The sequence below is a fragment of the Solanum stenotomum genome, chromosome 8, assembly GCF_019186545.1.
Source record: "Solanum stenotomum isolate F172 chromosome 8, ASM1918654v1, whole genome shotgun sequence".
NCBI classification, from domain to species: Eukaryota; Viridiplantae; Streptophyta; class Magnoliopsida; order Solanales; family Solanaceae; genus Solanum; species Solanum stenotomum.
In genome coordinates this window covers 59,560,763-59,577,459 of record NC_064289.1, presented here as the reverse complement: position 1 = coordinate 59,577,459, position 16,697 = coordinate 59,560,763, and the positions used below count along the sequence as shown (strand labels likewise).

General features: G+C 37.7%; 1 protein-coding gene and 2 pseudogenes across 1 annotated transcript in view; all 3 read right to left on the bottom strand.

Moving 5' to 3' along the window:
* The window catches only part of LOC125873993 (putative late blight resistance protein homolog R1B-17), a 10,924-nt pseudogene extending 3,711 nt beyond the window's left edge, over positions 1–7,213 (bottom strand).
* Positions 1–16,697, bottom strand: part of LOC125874050 (putative late blight resistance protein homolog R1A-3) — a 99,975-nt pseudogene that overhangs the window by 15,633 nt on the left and 67,645 nt on the right.
* Positions 4,474–16,697, bottom strand: part of LOC125874051 (putative late blight resistance protein homolog R1B-23) — a 111,897-nt gene continuing 99,673 nt past the window's right edge. The window contains exon 4 of the mRNA XM_049554858.1: positions 4,474–6,682. Coding sequence (XP_049410815.1) covers positions 6,331–6,682 — 352 coding nt within the window. The 3' untranslated portion in view covers positions 4,474–6,330. The remainder of the gene's footprint in view (positions 6,683–16,697) is intronic.

Sequence of the window (16,697 nt, the reverse complement as noted above, 5' to 3'; positions counted from 1 at the left end):
CTCTTTCTCCTGCATTTTGTTTCCCTTTATAGATCCAACTAACCTACCAAATTTCTTTCATTTTCCTTCCATCACTTTTACTTTTCCATAATTTTACTTCAATAGAGATGAGAGTAGCAAATATGAAACAAACTATTAGATGAGTAGACTAACCTTTTTAGTTGATGAAACTATATATCCTCTGCTTGCTTTGTTATTAGATCTATAGAGCTCAAAATTCTGGAAATAAACAGAGGAATAATTAAGACCAAAAATGATGCATAGTATTATTCCAAAAAGTCAAGAAAGCAAAAGCATGAATCAATTACAGTGGGGCCTCCAAAGGAAAAAGATAAGAAAATTAATCAAACTTCCAATATTCTGCTCACTTTATATCACTTCCTCCGTTTTGTTGTATTTGACACTACTATATATTGATCATGAGAGGGGAGCATGGGTTTACGTGAATCTGGTGATCGCCTCTGCATATGTGATATGCCCCTGCCTTCCAGAATACAATAATCCAATAATATCGTACAACTTAAGCAACTCCGAATTAGTTGAAGAGTCCAAAGCTTCGCAAAAAAAATATATCTTTCTTCAACATATAATTATTCTCTTTTATACAGTGAATATATATAATTGAAGACTTAGAATATTTTTCTTTGTCTCAACTCTCTTTTTACCTGGATTAATTTATCTCAATATAAACACAATATAGTACTCCTCATCTTTTTTCACTCTATTTCTTGTATATCCCTTGTTGTCAAAACAAAGTAAGACCATCAATATTTACAGGTGAGAAATTCGAAGATTATACGATAATAAATTGGGTAAATGAATTGCCCATATGTTACAAAAGTTGCAAACATAATGACTTAATGAGGTAGAATAACATGCGAATAATGAGATTCAAATAAAATTATATCACTATTTTAATTTTCAAACAAACACTCTTACTCTAACAATTATCTGTGTAACACTAATTGGTAAAAAGTCTTCCTATATCCACCATCATTTATACATTTTTAGTGCAACATAAATCCTATAAATACTTCACATTTACAAATCAAACATTATAATAAGATGTCTAACTTATGTGGAGCACGATTGTCATAGACTATAAGTTTATAGAAATGGATACACTTGGCTACAAGTGAGATTTACTATAAAAATATAATAATTTGAACGTTCTAATGTTAGTCTACTACTTAATTGGTATAACTTTTATCTTCTTAACTTAATGCTAACCTTCTCAATAGTTAGAACATGTTGCCTTTTCATTTTCTTTGTGAATTTATCTTATTTTATTTTTTTAATTACAAGCTTTCCACATTTCAGCTTAATGTACAAAATATAAAAAGAATATTTTAGAATAAAAATTAATTACCCAATGTACCAGAAACGTTTTTTTTTCTTCATTTGTGTTCTTAATAACAAATGAACATTTACTTTTAAGTTTTTTTTTTTTTTTAAAAAAGCAAGCATTAGAGAAAATGAAGAGACAAATGGTGTTAATATATCATTTATGTAATTTAATTAATGAAGACATAAGAGAAAGTAGAGATTTAAATGATGAGGTCTATATATTCTTGGAGTTGAAAATGGAGGAATCAAGTTATCATGTGAAATGGTTGGAAATCATACTTGAAGAGAGGAACAATGATCATGAAGCCAAGTAACTTTAAGTACTTTTTTCAATTTTCGATAATTTTATCCTTTTTAAATTCTTCCTTCTTTTACATGTCGATATTTTATTTACGTTATTATATTATATACGTATATGCTTTAATCAAAATAGCTAAGAAGTGCTCCGTCTTTCAAATGTCTCTGTTTATAAAGAAATTTCTCAATTGATAAAATTAAGAGTTGATATTTGTATTTTTTTCCCCTTACAATTTTAGTTATTCTAATAGTACGAGTAATTTTAATTTTAGTAATTTTTAATTATACATCCAAATTTATAATTTGTTTTCCTTCACTGCATCTCTTTACAAATTACTATGTGACATACACATAGAGCATTAAGCACGAAATTATAAAGGATAAGTCACACATAAATGATATTGACGTATTCATAGCACCAGAGACTATATTATCTTAGTTAGCTACACCTATTTTTCTTTAATGACAAAAGCACAGGTCTACTGTTATGAATTTTCTTTTTTAATAAATACAATAAAAGTGATAAAATTAATCTTGATAGCATTTTCTATTTTATAACTCAACTTTTGTTTAGAAGCTTTTATAATACTGATAAGGGACAAACATGCAACAGACGTTTCCAAAAGACTAGTTTATATCATAAGTATAAATTAATGACTATCAAAAAATATACCAGGATCTATAACAATAGAATGAAACAAAAAGGAAAAAATTGAGCCCACTAAATGTGCAACGTCCCCTTAAGGAAATTATTCCTCTCTAGTACCTGAAGTTTAAACAAATAGATCCTCTCAGGATGGAACAAATCTATTCACAAGTATATTGATACAAAAACAAATAGTGTCAGTGAGCCACTCAACAGGAGCAAAGTACACGAATATTTAATTATGCAGAAGAAGTTCAAAATTTTCGTTGTTTTAAAATGAGAGGAAATCCCTCTATTTATAGACAACAAAGGGTAGTGTGAACAAATGTTTATTGTGCCTTATCGAAAATGTCACAACTCTTTAGAAAAATTACAACCCTTCAAAAAGGTCACAACCTTTCATAAAAGTCACAATTTTATTTAAAAGTCGCAACTCTTCATAAAAGTCACAATTTTTCATAAAAGTCACATCTTTTCATGAAAGGGGAAGACTATTTTTGGAAATAAATAAATTTAAAAGGAAATTCTAGCTAGTGATGGCGCCACGTAGGCGGGCCTAGGGTTCTCTTTTATATAAATATATGATATGATTTCTTAATTAAAAGCTTTTATTTCTACGCAAATACTATGATATATTTATCATCACAACTTTCAAAAGTCTTTTTTTACTTCTTTCTGTTAAGCTTTGTGAAAATTCAAACAAAATGATGAAACAGTGTTTTGATTCTAATTTCTAAGACAACTCGAACAGAATGATGTGTTTGGTACGAAGGAAAATAAGTAATTGGAAAGAGAAGAAAAAACAAAACAACAAATGGTTGCCATTTTTAATGTGATCATATCTATCATCTGCTCAATTTCTACTTAATAATATTCACAAATAAATAGTTCAGTGGAGACTTTGATCAAACACATTGTAGGCATCTTTTCTACAAGAGTCACAACAGCAAAACAATTGTGCAAAAATGAACAAGGACCTGTTTTGGTGCTTATCAATTGATCGTTGGTCTAATCAGTTCTGAGATATGTTTTAATATATAAATTGTGATAGTTTAAATAGAAAAAAAGAATAGTTGACACTTGAAAAAATGATAGTTCAAATATATTTTTGATCCTTCATTCTAAAATTTACATCATATATTAATGGGAAAAAGGCTTAAATATACGAAATTTGAAAAAAAAAAATCTCATCTATGTCATCTATTATAAAGTTTGGCTCATCTATGATATTTTCGTTGGAGAAAAAACTCATTTATGCCATTATGGATTAACAGAAATCCATCTGATTTTGCAAAACCATTTTGTCCACATGGCGGACGATGATTTAATATTTTCTGTGAAGAGTTTTGAGTGATAAATAGCTGCTTGAGTGCACTAGACAGTAAGTTCGTAGAGTAATTTGGTTCATAAATGTACTAATACCAGCTAGGTAATAATAGTTGGACTACAAGAGATAGACAACGAACAAAATGGGAGCTTCTTAGCTCAAGTTATTTTAGGCTCGATTAATCAAAACATTTTAAGTGTTGCAGCGTGCTTCAAAATAACTTGTTATAATTTATATACACATATTTTTTATAATCTAGAAATATTTTCATACAAGTAAAATGATGACAAGAAAAAGAGCATAAAACAACACATGCTCATCTTGCTGCATTGGAATTTCTCGGTAACTTTATTACCTCAAGAGTTTTCACATATATGTTTGTGAAGATGGTATTTCTTGAAAGATTTACAAAAACAGAGATATAGGATAACTTGCATATGGTACAGAGGTTGCCAACCTTTTGTTTGACTTCCTTCTTGTCCATCATATCACAGAGTCTGTAATCCTACTAGGAGGTGAACTGAGCATGGCGGAGGAGCTGGGGGCAGCAGGAAAGGGTTCTGCTTTTTGACGGGGACACCTAAAGTTTGTGGGAAAGAGAGAAACTTTTATTATTTATGCTTCAGATTATGAATTTTCAAATAACAGTTCTTTAAACATATGTATCACATTTTGTATCTTAAGGCCAATATAAGTTTTTATATGCATGACGTACCGTTTTCTTCCTCCTTCATTTTCCTTTCCTCTTTCCATGATTGTACTTTCCAGTAGTCAATACCAAAGGGTCTGATGTATAAAATGTGCTTAAAACTTTATCAAGATCATAGAAGGAAACAATTCTGCAGATATAGTCAGACATATTAAAAGTCATTTTCGATATATTGATCAAATGGCGCTTACAAAATATTATCCCACAATGTTAATTTAGACACACAAGAAAAGAGAAGAAGAGTAGTTAATAAGATAAAGCAGAAAACAGAAATATTCAAGAAAACAAAACCTATAACCATGTATATTTCAAATATAGTCAAACTTGTTTATTACAATGATATTTCTACTTAGTTTCAGATGAGACTTTCATCAAACACATTGTAGACATCTTTTAACATTTGCCACTACAGGAATCAGAACAGTAAGAGAATGGAGACGAACCTGTTCACATATAATGCTACTTAAATAACGGGATATTCTTACGGCCAACGACTTGAAGCTCGTCTCCTCCCCTCATATCTTCAGCATATTCCTTAATCTTCATAGCGGAATCTTCAAGTTGAGGGCTCTTTACAAGTTTTATAATTTTCAATGAATTAATATCCCCAAAACTAGGCGGAATCTCCTCAAGCTTACGACATCCCCGCAGTTTTAATTTCTCAAGCGCAGGAAAGGATTCCTCTCCAACCTCCCACTTGGAAAGAGTCACTTGTTCCAACTTCAAATATTTGAGATTCTCAAAGGTGTCTTCCTCCCCCATGTTCCATTATTCCCCATGGATGATTGTACGATAAAGGGTCAACTCTTCAAGGTTGGGCAGTCTCGCTATTGTTGATAGTGAATCGGATGTCAGAGGAAACTCAAGCAGATGCAATTTTTTCAGATTCGAAGGGAAGTAAAAATCCCACGGCCGATTTGTCGCTACAGAGGACCCACTGTCGTTTGTGTTTGATCTTTCAAAAGCTACAGTGAGGTCTTCTAGTTCAGTTAGGCAATCCAATTTCGGGAACCAATAATGCTCTGTTGAATAATCCCATGATTCCTTGAGTTCAAACTTAAGCATTTGAAGATTGGGAAGCCTTTGGAAAATATCCTCGGAATCTTTCCAATACGAAAGCACGAGTTTGTTTAAATATCTCAAGTTCTCTAACTTTGTGTCCTCTGCTACCAGAATTGGTTCATCTGTATCCATATCAAAGAAAGAACAAGCAGTCGTGGCAAGCACTCGCAACTTTAAAAGATCCCAAATTCTCGGTAATAGTACCAAGGTTGATACTTTGTTATCCACCAGCAAGATTTCTAGATTCCAGAGGTTTGAGAAAGACAAAGGCAGAGATTCAACTTCTGTCTCAATGTTTAAGAACCTCAAATGATTCAACATGCATATTTCATTCAGCAAAGAATCTTTCACCATGATAAAAGAGGGATCCAGGTACAACACTCTAAGAAGCCTCAAGTGTCTTACGTGAAATGTATCAGAAAGACGGTCATCCAGCGGGTCTCCATTTATCCACAAAGAATAGAGCTGTTTACCAGAATGCCTTTTCTTATTTGAATCAAACAGGACAAAATAAAGCACAAAGTGCTCCTCATCATCAATGGTAATTTGACGTGGCAACAAATCTGGAAAGTCATTTGAACTTATCAAATCAAACAACTTTTCCTCTCTTGCTTTTGTCAAACAAAAGTCATGCACAAGATCATGAAGTTGGCAGGTCGGGTCATCACCTATCTCATTGAAAGCAATTACCAAGCTACTGGAAATTAAGTTATCCAAATAAACCTTCATCCCTTCTTCCACACTCTTCATCTCTGTCTGTTCCACAAGTCCTTCAGCATGCCAAAAATCTTTCAACGTAGAGCTTATGATTGCAGTGTCCTTCGGAAAACTCGCAAGGTAAAGAAAGCATGGCTTTAGGTGATGTGGCAAATGGTCATAACTTAATTCTATAACCTTCATCACTTCCACTTGACTGTTCAAAATAAAGGAACTCAAATTATTTCAAACTTCAAGCCACACTGTCTTTTTCTTTTCCAAACCTGCAATGACTCCAGCAATCAGATCAGCCACCAAAGGAAGCCCTTTACAATTTTCGGCTATTTCTTTACCAACATCTAATATGTCATCAGGGCAACTCTCGTTTCCAAATGCCCTTTTCTCTAATAACTCCCAACTTTCTACTGATCTTAGCAATCGAAGGTTAAGAGGAGCAGTGTAGAGCTTTCCATGTAAAGCCACTTCCTTTTCTTGAGTTGTCAAAATAATTCTACTTCCTTTCACAACTTCTGGAAAAGGTCTTGTTAACTCATCCCATGTAGTAGTATCCCACACGTCATCTAAGACAATAAGATACCTCTTTCCATACAGTTGTTTCCGTAGCTTATCAGCAACATCAATATTCTCACTCAATTTTGAATGTGAGTCACTAACTTGATTGAAAATTTTATTCAACAACTTCTTCTCGTCATATCCTTGGTCGACCGTGCACATGCACGAAGGTCGAAATGGCTAGAAACTGATTTATCATTGTATACTTTGTACGCCAAAGTAGTTTTACCTGAACCCGGCATACCAGTGATCGAAATGACATCCAGATCTACTGGTCCACTGGTGAGCTTCCGAAGTAACCAGTTTGTCTCTTCCTCAAAACCTACAATTATTTTACCAGCTGTCAATGACTTGCTTTCAACTGGCTTCTTGGGGGTGTTTACAACAATGAGGCCTCTGTTCTTGGGAATCTTCTCATGTAAATCAGAGATGTCTTCTTTGATAAGCTTGATCTTCTTTATGGTAATGGGAAGTGAGAAAATAAGATGTAAGAGACCATTATCTCGAACAATAATTGAATCTATGACATCTTTTGCCTCATAAGCCACATCTAGAACACGTGTGTAACATCCGACAATTTGAAATAGCTTGGAAGAGGCTTAGAATCGGAAATAGTCATTTTTGGAAAGAATTTGAAAATCTGAAATTTGGCTAAGTGTGGAAAAATGAACTTTTGGCCAACTTTGAGCAGTCATAACTTCCAACTCAGGATGATTTAGGATTATTTCCAGTTATGGTTGTGAAGATTGTGGAATGATCTTTCCAATGCCGCCGAGTTTGCTCAATTCCGAGTTCGTATGAGCGAGTTATGCCCTTTAGAAGTTCGGCTGTTGGCAGGGAAATCTGTCCGGAAAATTAAGGGCATTTTAGTCTTTTCCCTAGCCAAGTCTTTTGAGATTATATTGTTGTATGGGGCTGATCTTTGGATCATTTTGTCCCATTTTTAAAAGAATAAAAAGCTAGGGCTTGAGAAGAAGTAAATTCAAGCAAGTCCTCCAAGCTTTTCAAGAGTCTTCATTGAACGTTTTAACTTCATTTTTAGACTCAAGTTTCAAGTCAAGTAAAGAGCTTAGAGATTCAAGCTAAGTAAGGAGTCTCAAGACTCAAGTAAGTCAAGAGTGTAAGTTGAGTTCATTTCTCAAAAGCTATTAGGGAACTATGTATTCCCAAAGAAGTTTCTAAATGTTTTTACATTTGAGTAAGAAAGGAACTATGATTCCAAAAGAGACTTAGGGCTAGTTTTCAAGAAAAGGAACATCGTTTCCAAGTAAGCATTTGGGCTAGATTTTGAGTAATTATCTCATTTAAAGAAAGATGTGTTTAAAACACTTATGAGTCAAAAGCATTTTGGGAGTAGTATCGAGGACCGATTTGGGGACGCGAGTTCATATTAAACTCAACTCTCCATAAGAACCATGTAGCCAACATGGGAGTTAACGGGTCATACTTTTTAGATGAACCCATAAGATTAAGCTAGTGGATCCACTTAGTAAAGTTAGCTTCCTATATCAAAACCAGGTGTAGGATGGTCCTCAGGCAACGTGAGGTAAAACGTTGTATCATTAGCTTCTTATATCACGGCAAGGTATAGGATGGTCCTCGGGCAACGTGAGGTAAAACGTTGTATCACCACTCATATTCATAGTGGTGGTTTGTCGGTTAGAGAAGCTCCCACAGTAGAAAGAGCATGGTTCCTCGAGGGTTCTGCTTAGTATGGATGAGGGTATGGGACTTTATTCATACATTGCACAAGTAGACTTTGAGAGGAAACATGGTATTTTCATGAAATTATAAATATGATTTTTACGTCATGTTTTAAGAGTTTTACAAGCTTTATATATTGCATATGTCTTATTGCTTTATATATTGAGTTCAGTTATTCATGAGTTGAATAGGCCAAGGGTTCGCTTGGGGCCAGCAATGGTCTCCGAGTGCCGGTCCCGCCCAGGGTGTAGGCTCGGGGCGTGACAAACTTGATATCAGAGCACAGAGTTCAAGAGTCCTAGGGAGTCTATGAAGCCGTGTTTGTAGAGTCCTAGTTATCGGTGTGAAGCGCGCCACATCTATAATTGGAGGCTACAATATTTAGGAAGATTTCTCACTTCTTTCACACTCATCTCGTGCGTTAGAGTTTATCTCTAAAAAGTTTCTTCCTAATCCGTGCTTGTGCGTGTTTTCAGATAATCATGCCTCCACAAAGAGTTGGTAGAGGGCGTCTTCCTAGACATTATGTTGATGAGCAAAAGCTACCCTATGCACCGAGAGTGCAAGATCAAGGGGAAGTTTCTAATGCCGAGTTTAGAGAGGCAATTAGGATGTTGAGTCATGCAGTAACTAATCAGATTGGTCAGCAGAGGGGAGCTAGACATGAGAGAGCTGACACTTTAAGGATTCGTGAGTTCTTGGGGATGAATCCTCCGAGTTTCATGGATTCGAGCACTACTGAGGATCCAGAGGACTTCGTTGATGAGTTGAAGAAGATTTTTGATATGATGCATGTGGCAGTTACTGAGCGGGTTGAACTAGCTGCGTATCAATTGAAGGATGTTGCTAGAGCTTGGTTCGACCAGTGGAAAGGGGGCACAGTTGAGAATGCACCACATGCGAGTTGGGCTTCTTTTGAGGAAGCTTTCTTGGGGCATTTCTTTCCTCGGGAATTGAGAGAGGCCAAGGTACGTGAGTTCCTCACACTTAAGCAGGAGTCTTTGAATGTTCACGAGTATAGTTTGAAGTTCACCCAACTATCCCGCTATGCTCCAGAGATAGTTGCGGATATGAGAAATAGAATGAGTTTGTTTGTTGCTGGGCTGTTTCGGTTGTCGAGTAAGGAAGGTAGGGCTGCAATGCTTATCGGGGACATGGACATATCTAAGTTGATGGTCTATGTACAACAGGTAGAGGAAGAGAAACTGAGGGACAGAGAAGAGTTCAGAATTAAGAGAGCTAAGACCGGTAGTGAGTCCGGGCAGCAGAAAGGTAATGCAAATCGTTCCTCCTTTCAGCAAAGTCAAAAGGGACCTGCTCCATCATCTGTTAGTGCACCTGCACCCAGAAATAAAAGTGGGTATGCAGGACAGAATTCACAGAACTTCAAAGCTGGACCTGCACAGTCTCATAATAGTATAGCACAAAGAAGTAACCGAGGTCTTGCATGTGCTAGGTGTGGTAGAGTCCATCCAGGGAAGTGTCGTCAAGGCCAGATAGGTTGCTTCAAATGTGGGCAAGAGGGTCACTTTATGAAAGAGTGCCCTAAGAACAATCAAGGTAGTGGAAATCTGGGCAGTAGGGCCCATTCTTCATCAGTTGCTCCCCCAGACAGGATGACACCTAGAGGAGCTACTTCTAGTACCGGTGGAGGAGCAAATAGCCTCTATGCCATCACCCGTCGTCATGAGCAAGAGAACTCTCCAAACGTTGTTACTGGTATGATCAAATTCTTTGCTTTTGATGTGTATGCTTTGCTAGATCCAAGAGCAAGTTTATCTTTTGTAACTCCTTATGTTGCAAATAAGTTTGATGTTCTTCCTGAAAGACTTTGTGAACCCTTTTGTGTTTTTACACCTGTTGGGGATTCTATTTTAGCAGAAAGAGTTTATCGTGATTGTCCTGTTTCCATCAATCACAAGTGCACCATGGCTGATTTGGTTGAGTTATACATGGTAGATTTCGATGTCATTCTAGGTATGGACTAGCTTTATGCTAGTTATGCATCGATAGACTGTAGAACTCGAGCAGTCAAGTTTCAGTTTCCAAATGAGCTAGTGTTAGAGTGGAGTAGTAGTTTAGCAGTGCCTAAGGGTCATTTCATTTCGTACCTTAAGGCGAGAAAGTTAGTTTCAAAGGGTTGTATCTATCACTTAGTCCGATTTCATGACTCTAGTGTTGAGATACCTCCTTTTTAGTCAGCTCCTGTAGTAAGAGAGTTTCCAGAAGTGTTTCCTGATGATCTACCCGGAATTCCTCCTGAGAGAGAAATAGATTTCGGCATAGATCTCATTCCAGATACTCGTCCTATCTCTATTCCGCCATATAGAATGGAACCAGCAGAGTTGAAAGAGCAGTTGAAAGACTTTCTAGATAAGGGTTTCATTCGACCGAGTGTCTCACCTTGAGGCGTTCCGGTCTTGTTTGTGAGAAAGAAAGATGGTTCCCTTAGGATGTGTATAGATTACCGTCAGTTGAATAAGGTTACCATCAAGAATAAGTACCCTCTTCCGAGGATTGATGATCTTTTTGATCAGCTTCAGGGTGCCACCTGCTTTTCGAAGATTGACCTCAGATCAGGCTATCATCAGTTAAGAGTAAGGGAATGTGATATTTCGAAGACAGCCTTCAGAACCAGATATGGTCATTTTGAATCTTTGGTCATGTCCTTTGGTTTGACCAATGCACCGACAACTTTCATGGACTTGATGAATAGAGTCTTCAAACCTTATTTAGATACGTTTGTTGTCATCTTCATTGATGACATACTAGTCTATTCAAGGAACGGAGAAGATCATGCTAATCACCTCAGAACAGTTCTTCAAACTTTGAAAGACAGAGTTGTATGCCAAGTTCTCTAAGTGTGAGTTTTGGCTCAAGTCTGTGGCATTCCTAGGCCACATTGTGTCCAGTGACGGAATCAAAGTAGATACTCGGAAGATTGAGGCAGTGTAGAATTGGCCTAGACTCACATCTCCAACTGAAATTAGGAGTTTCTTGGGTTTAGCTTAGCTGGCTATTATAGAAGGTTTGTTGAGGGGTTCTCGTCTATTGCATCTCTTTTGACGAAGTTGACTAAAAAAGCCTTGAAATTTCAATGGTCCGAAGCTTGTGAGAAAAGCTTTCAGGAATTGAAAAAGAGATTGATTTCAGCTCCAGTCTTGACGCTACCAGAAGGTACTTAAGGTCTGGTGGTGTATTGTGATGCATCTAGAATTGGTTTGGGCTGTGTCCTAATGCAGAATGGCAAAGTTATAACTTATGCCTCCAGACAGTTGAAAGTTCATAAGAAGAACTACCCTACCCATGACTTAGAGTTAGCGGCTGTAGTGTTCGCTTTGAAGATATGGCGTCATTACTTATATGGTGTGCATGTTGATATATTCACTGATCACAAGAGCCTTCAATACGTGCTTACTCAGAAGGAACTTAATCTCAGACAGAGGAGGTGATTAGAATTACTCAAGGACTATGAACTGAGTATTCTTTATCACCCAGGTAAGGCTAATGTTGTCGCTGATTCTTTGAGCAGGTCGTTTATGGGTAGTGCAGCCCATATTGAAAAAGGAAGGAGAGAGTTAGCAATAGATGTGCACAGACTGGCATGCCTGGGAGTCAGACTTACAGATTCTGCAGAAGGAGGAATAGAAGTAACGAGTAGGGCTGAGTCATCACTAGTGTCAGAAGTGAAAGAGAAGCAAGATCAAGATCCTATTTTGCTTGAGTTGAAGGCAAATGTCCAAAAGCAAAGAGTATTAGCTTTTGAACAAGGGGGAGATGGTGCATTGAGATATCAAGGTAGATTGTGTGTACCTATGGTAGATGGACTCCAAGAAAGGATTATGGAGGAAGCTCATAGCTCCAAATATTCCATTCATCCGGGTTCCACCAAGATGTATCGTGATTTGCGTGAAGTTTATTGGTGGAATGACATGAAGAAGGGAATTGCAGAGTTTGTTGCTAAGTGTCCAAATTGCCAACAAGTGAAAGTTAAACACCAAAGGCCCGGTGGTTTAGCTCAGAGGATAGAACTTCCGGAATGGAAGTGGGAGATGATCAATATGGACTTCATCACAGGGTTGCCAAGGTCTCGTAGACAACATGATTCTATTTGGGTGATTGTCGACAGAATGACAAAGTCAGCGCATTTTCTACCGGTAAAGACTACTAATTCAGCAGAAGATTATGCCAAGCTGTATGTTCAAGAGATAGTGAGACTTCATGGAGTCCCAATCTCCATTATTTCAGATAGAGGTGCATAGTTTACTGCACAGTTCTGGAAATTTTTTCAGAAGGGCTTGGGTTCAAAGGTGAACTTAAGTACTGCCTTTCATCCTCAGACTGATGGGCAAGCAGAGCGTACTATTCAGACTCTAGAAGATATGTTGAGAGCTTGTGTGATCGATTTCAAAGGCAATTGGGATGATCACATACCTCTCATTAAGTTTGCCTACAATAACAGTTATCACTCTAACATCCAGATGGCTCCTTACGAAGCTCTTTATGGGAGAAGATGTAGATCTCCTATTAGATGGTTTGAAGTTGGTGAAGCACAGTTGATACGACCAGATTTAGTCCACCAAGCTTTGGAGAAGGTGAGAGTGATTCAAGAGAGGTTGAAAATGGCACAGAGTCGTCAGAAATCCTACACTGATGTTAGGAGAAGAGCGTTAGAGTTTGAAGTAGATGATTGGGTATATTTGAAGGTTTCACCCATGAAAGGGGTTATGAGGTTTGGTAAGAAGGGGAAACTTAGTCCCCGATATATTGGACCTTACCGCATAGCCAAGAGAATTGACAATGTTGCTTATGAGTTGGAGTTACCATAGGAACTAAAAGCGGTTCATCCGGTATTTCATATCTCCATGTTGAAGAAGTGCATAGGCGATCCTTCGTTGATCCTACCGACTGAAAGTATTAAGATCAAGGATAACTTATCCTATGAGGAGGTTCCTGTTCAGATTCTAGATCGTCAAATTCGTAGGTTGAGAACAAAGGATGTAGCCTCAATCAAGGTCCTTTGGAGGAACCAATTTGTTGAGGGAACCACTTGGGAAGCCGAAGAAGACATGAACAAGAGATATCCACATCTCTTTGAATCCGGAGAGCACATAGATTAAGGTATTAATTTCCTTCTTAGTGCTCTTTTAATTATAATGAGCATGTTGTGGTTGTTGTTGTGTTTGCATGGTTGTTTGTTGGGTGTCGAGTTATTGTTGCACCCTTAGCTTTGCAAGAGTAACCTCATTTGAGGACGAATGTTACCAAGGGGGAGATATTGTAACATCCGACAATTTGAAATAGCTTGGAAGAGGCTTAGAATCGGAAATAGTCATTTTTGGAAAGAATTTGAAAATTTGGAAAATTTGGCTAAGTGAGGAAAAATGAACTTTTGGCCAACTTTGAGCAGTCATAACTTCTAGTTCAGGATGATTTAGGAGTAGTTCCAGTTATGGTTGTGAAGCTTGTGGAATGATCTTTCCAACGCCGCCAATTTTGCTTATTTTCGAGTTCGTATGAGGGAGTTATGCCCTTTAGAAGTTGGGCTGTTGGCAGGGAAATCTGTCCGGAAAATTAAGGGCATTTTAGTCTTTTCCCTAGCCAAGTCTTTTGGGATTATATTGTTGTATAGGGCTGATCTTTGGATCATTTTGTCCCATTTTTAAAAGAGTAAAAAGCTAGGGCTTGAGAAGAAGGAGAAGAAGAAGAGGAGAAAGAGGAGATCAACAAGTTTTCGTCAAAGATCAACGTGGATTTTCGTCGGGGGTGATCCCTTTCAAGGTATGTGAGTTCTTAGTGTGGTTTGATCCTTTTCCCCACACACCAAGCTCATTTTATGATTTGAGGAAAGATTGGAATTGTTGTTGAAGTTATTAGTTGTTGTTGATGTTGTTAGTTGTGTTGTTAAAGTTGATGTTGGTTGTGAGACATGATTGGGTTGTGTATTTGAGTTGTAATCTATGGTATGTTGAGGGATTGATGATCCTTAGTGTTTGGGGTTAGATCCTTTGAAGTAAGGATGGTTTAGAGTTGAAGAAACATGGGAGAAAAGTCGAGTTTCTGGGCAAGGGGGTTGGCGCGTCTCGCCTGCCAGCGCCCCCCAAAAGGGGTTCTGAGGTTTCCCCCTTGGGGCGCCGCGCCTCTCAGAGCGCCAGCAGGTGACCTCTGACTTTCGAGGGCTGGCGCTCCGCGCCTTGCAGAGCGCCAGGGACGCCAAGTTTCCCCCATTCTTCCATGCTTTCTCATGCATGTTCCTAGGTGTCATACCTATGTTCCCTAGTTGTTTCCAACACCCCAAAGTGTTTCTAAACAGCCCGAACTCATCCAAATACGTGTGATCATATACCTTGAATCCATAGTTCAATTCAAGGCAAGTTAGTATCAAGTTAAAGAGAAGTTAGAGTCAAGTTAAGCCAAGTTAAGAAGTAAGTTCAAGCAAGTCCTCCAAGCTTTTCAAGAGTCTTCATTGAACGTTTTAACTTCATTTTTAGACTCAAGTTTCAAGTCAAGTAAAGAGCTTAGAGATTCAAGCTAAGTAAGGAGTCTCAAGACTCAAGTAAGTCAAGAGTGTAAGTTGAGTTCATTTCTCAAAAGCTATTAGGGAACTATGTATTCCCAAAGAAGTTTCTAAATGTTTTTACATTTGAGTAAGAAAGGAACTATGATTCCAAAAGAGACTTAGGGCTAGTTTTCAAGAAAAGGAACATCGTTTCCAAGTAAGCATTTGGGCTAGATTTTGAGTAATTATCTCATTTAAAGAAAGATGTGTTTAAAACACTTATGAGTCAAAAGCATTTTGGGAGTAGTATCGAGGACCAATTTGGGGACGCGAGTTCATATTAAACTCAACTCTCCATAAGAACCATGTAGCCAACATGGGAGTTAACGGGTCATACTTTTTAGATGAACCCGTAAGATTAAGCTAGTGGATCCACTTAGTAAAGTTAGCTTCCTATATCAAAACCAGGTGTAGGATGGTCCTCAGGCAACGTGAGGTAAAACGTTGTATCATTAGCTTCTTATATCACGGCAAGGTATAGGATGGTCCTCGGGCAACGTGAGGTAAAACGTCGTATCACCACTCATATTCATAGTGGTGGTTTGTCGGTTAGAGAAGCTCCCACAGTAGAAAGAGCATGGTTCCTCGAGGGTTCTGCTTAGTATGGATGGGGGTATGGGACTTCATTCATACATTGCACAAGTAGACTTTGAGAGGAAACATGGTATTTTCATGAAATTATAAACATGATTTTTACGTCATGTTTTAAGAGTTTTACAAGCTTTATACATTGCATGTGTCTTATTGCTTTATCTATTGAGTTCAGTTATTCATGAGTTGAATAGGCCAAGGGTTCGCTTGGGGCCAGCAATGGTCTCCGAGTGCCGGTCCCGCCCAGGGTGTAGGCTCGGTGTGTGACAACGTGTCCAGAGATCCTTATACAATCCTTGCTCAACATTTGCGAAGAATGATCTTATGAATTTTAGGCCTTGTTTCACCTACCCTATTTCTTTCTTTATCAAAGCAACTGAATAAGCATTGGAATCTAACAAATCATTTAAGTGTATATGCAGCAGATGCATGAAGAGTGGTCCATCACTCATGGGGAAGCAACATTGAGATGAATCCGGGGATTTTAGATAAACATGTGTGAGATCTTTCTTGAGGAGTTCAATATTTTCCAGCAAGTCTAGGGTTGCACGATTTGTTTGGTCGTTATCCTCTTTATTCCTTAATTTCTCTTCCAAGTCACATACAAGAGTTGATACTTCCCTGGTAAGTGCTCCAACATGAGCCAAGAGATCAAAAAGTTTGTCATGATGAATAAAGTCCTTGGGCATATCAGAAAGAATAATCAATAGGAATTCCATCATGACATGAATGTTTCGAGCCCCTGAAGTGCTAGGGGTAATAACAGTTATCATATGCTCTTGTAGATGAATCAGATATTCTCTGAGAATGTACGGAGAGGTTTCCAGGAGCTGCTTAATGAAACGTCCAATTTCTGCTGAAGTTGAAGCTTTCAAATTTGTATAACATATGTGCATAACCTTCAGTTCTGTTGGAACAATCTTCAAGAGTAGATGTGCTAGCTTGAAGAGTCGAGAGTCTCTATCATTCTAATCATCCTCATCTAGCTCGGAGAGTTGAGATTCTTCATCAGTCTGATCCTCCCAAAGGAAATGTCCTACTTCCTCAGCCATCAGTTGAAACAGAGGTATGACATTCTGTTATGAATGGGCCTAGACCAGTATTGGCAAAGCTGCCCAACACTGAATTAAGTGGCTATTGTGGATCCGAGTTGATAAATAGTGTCTTTTGAGAGCCAAAAGGGGTT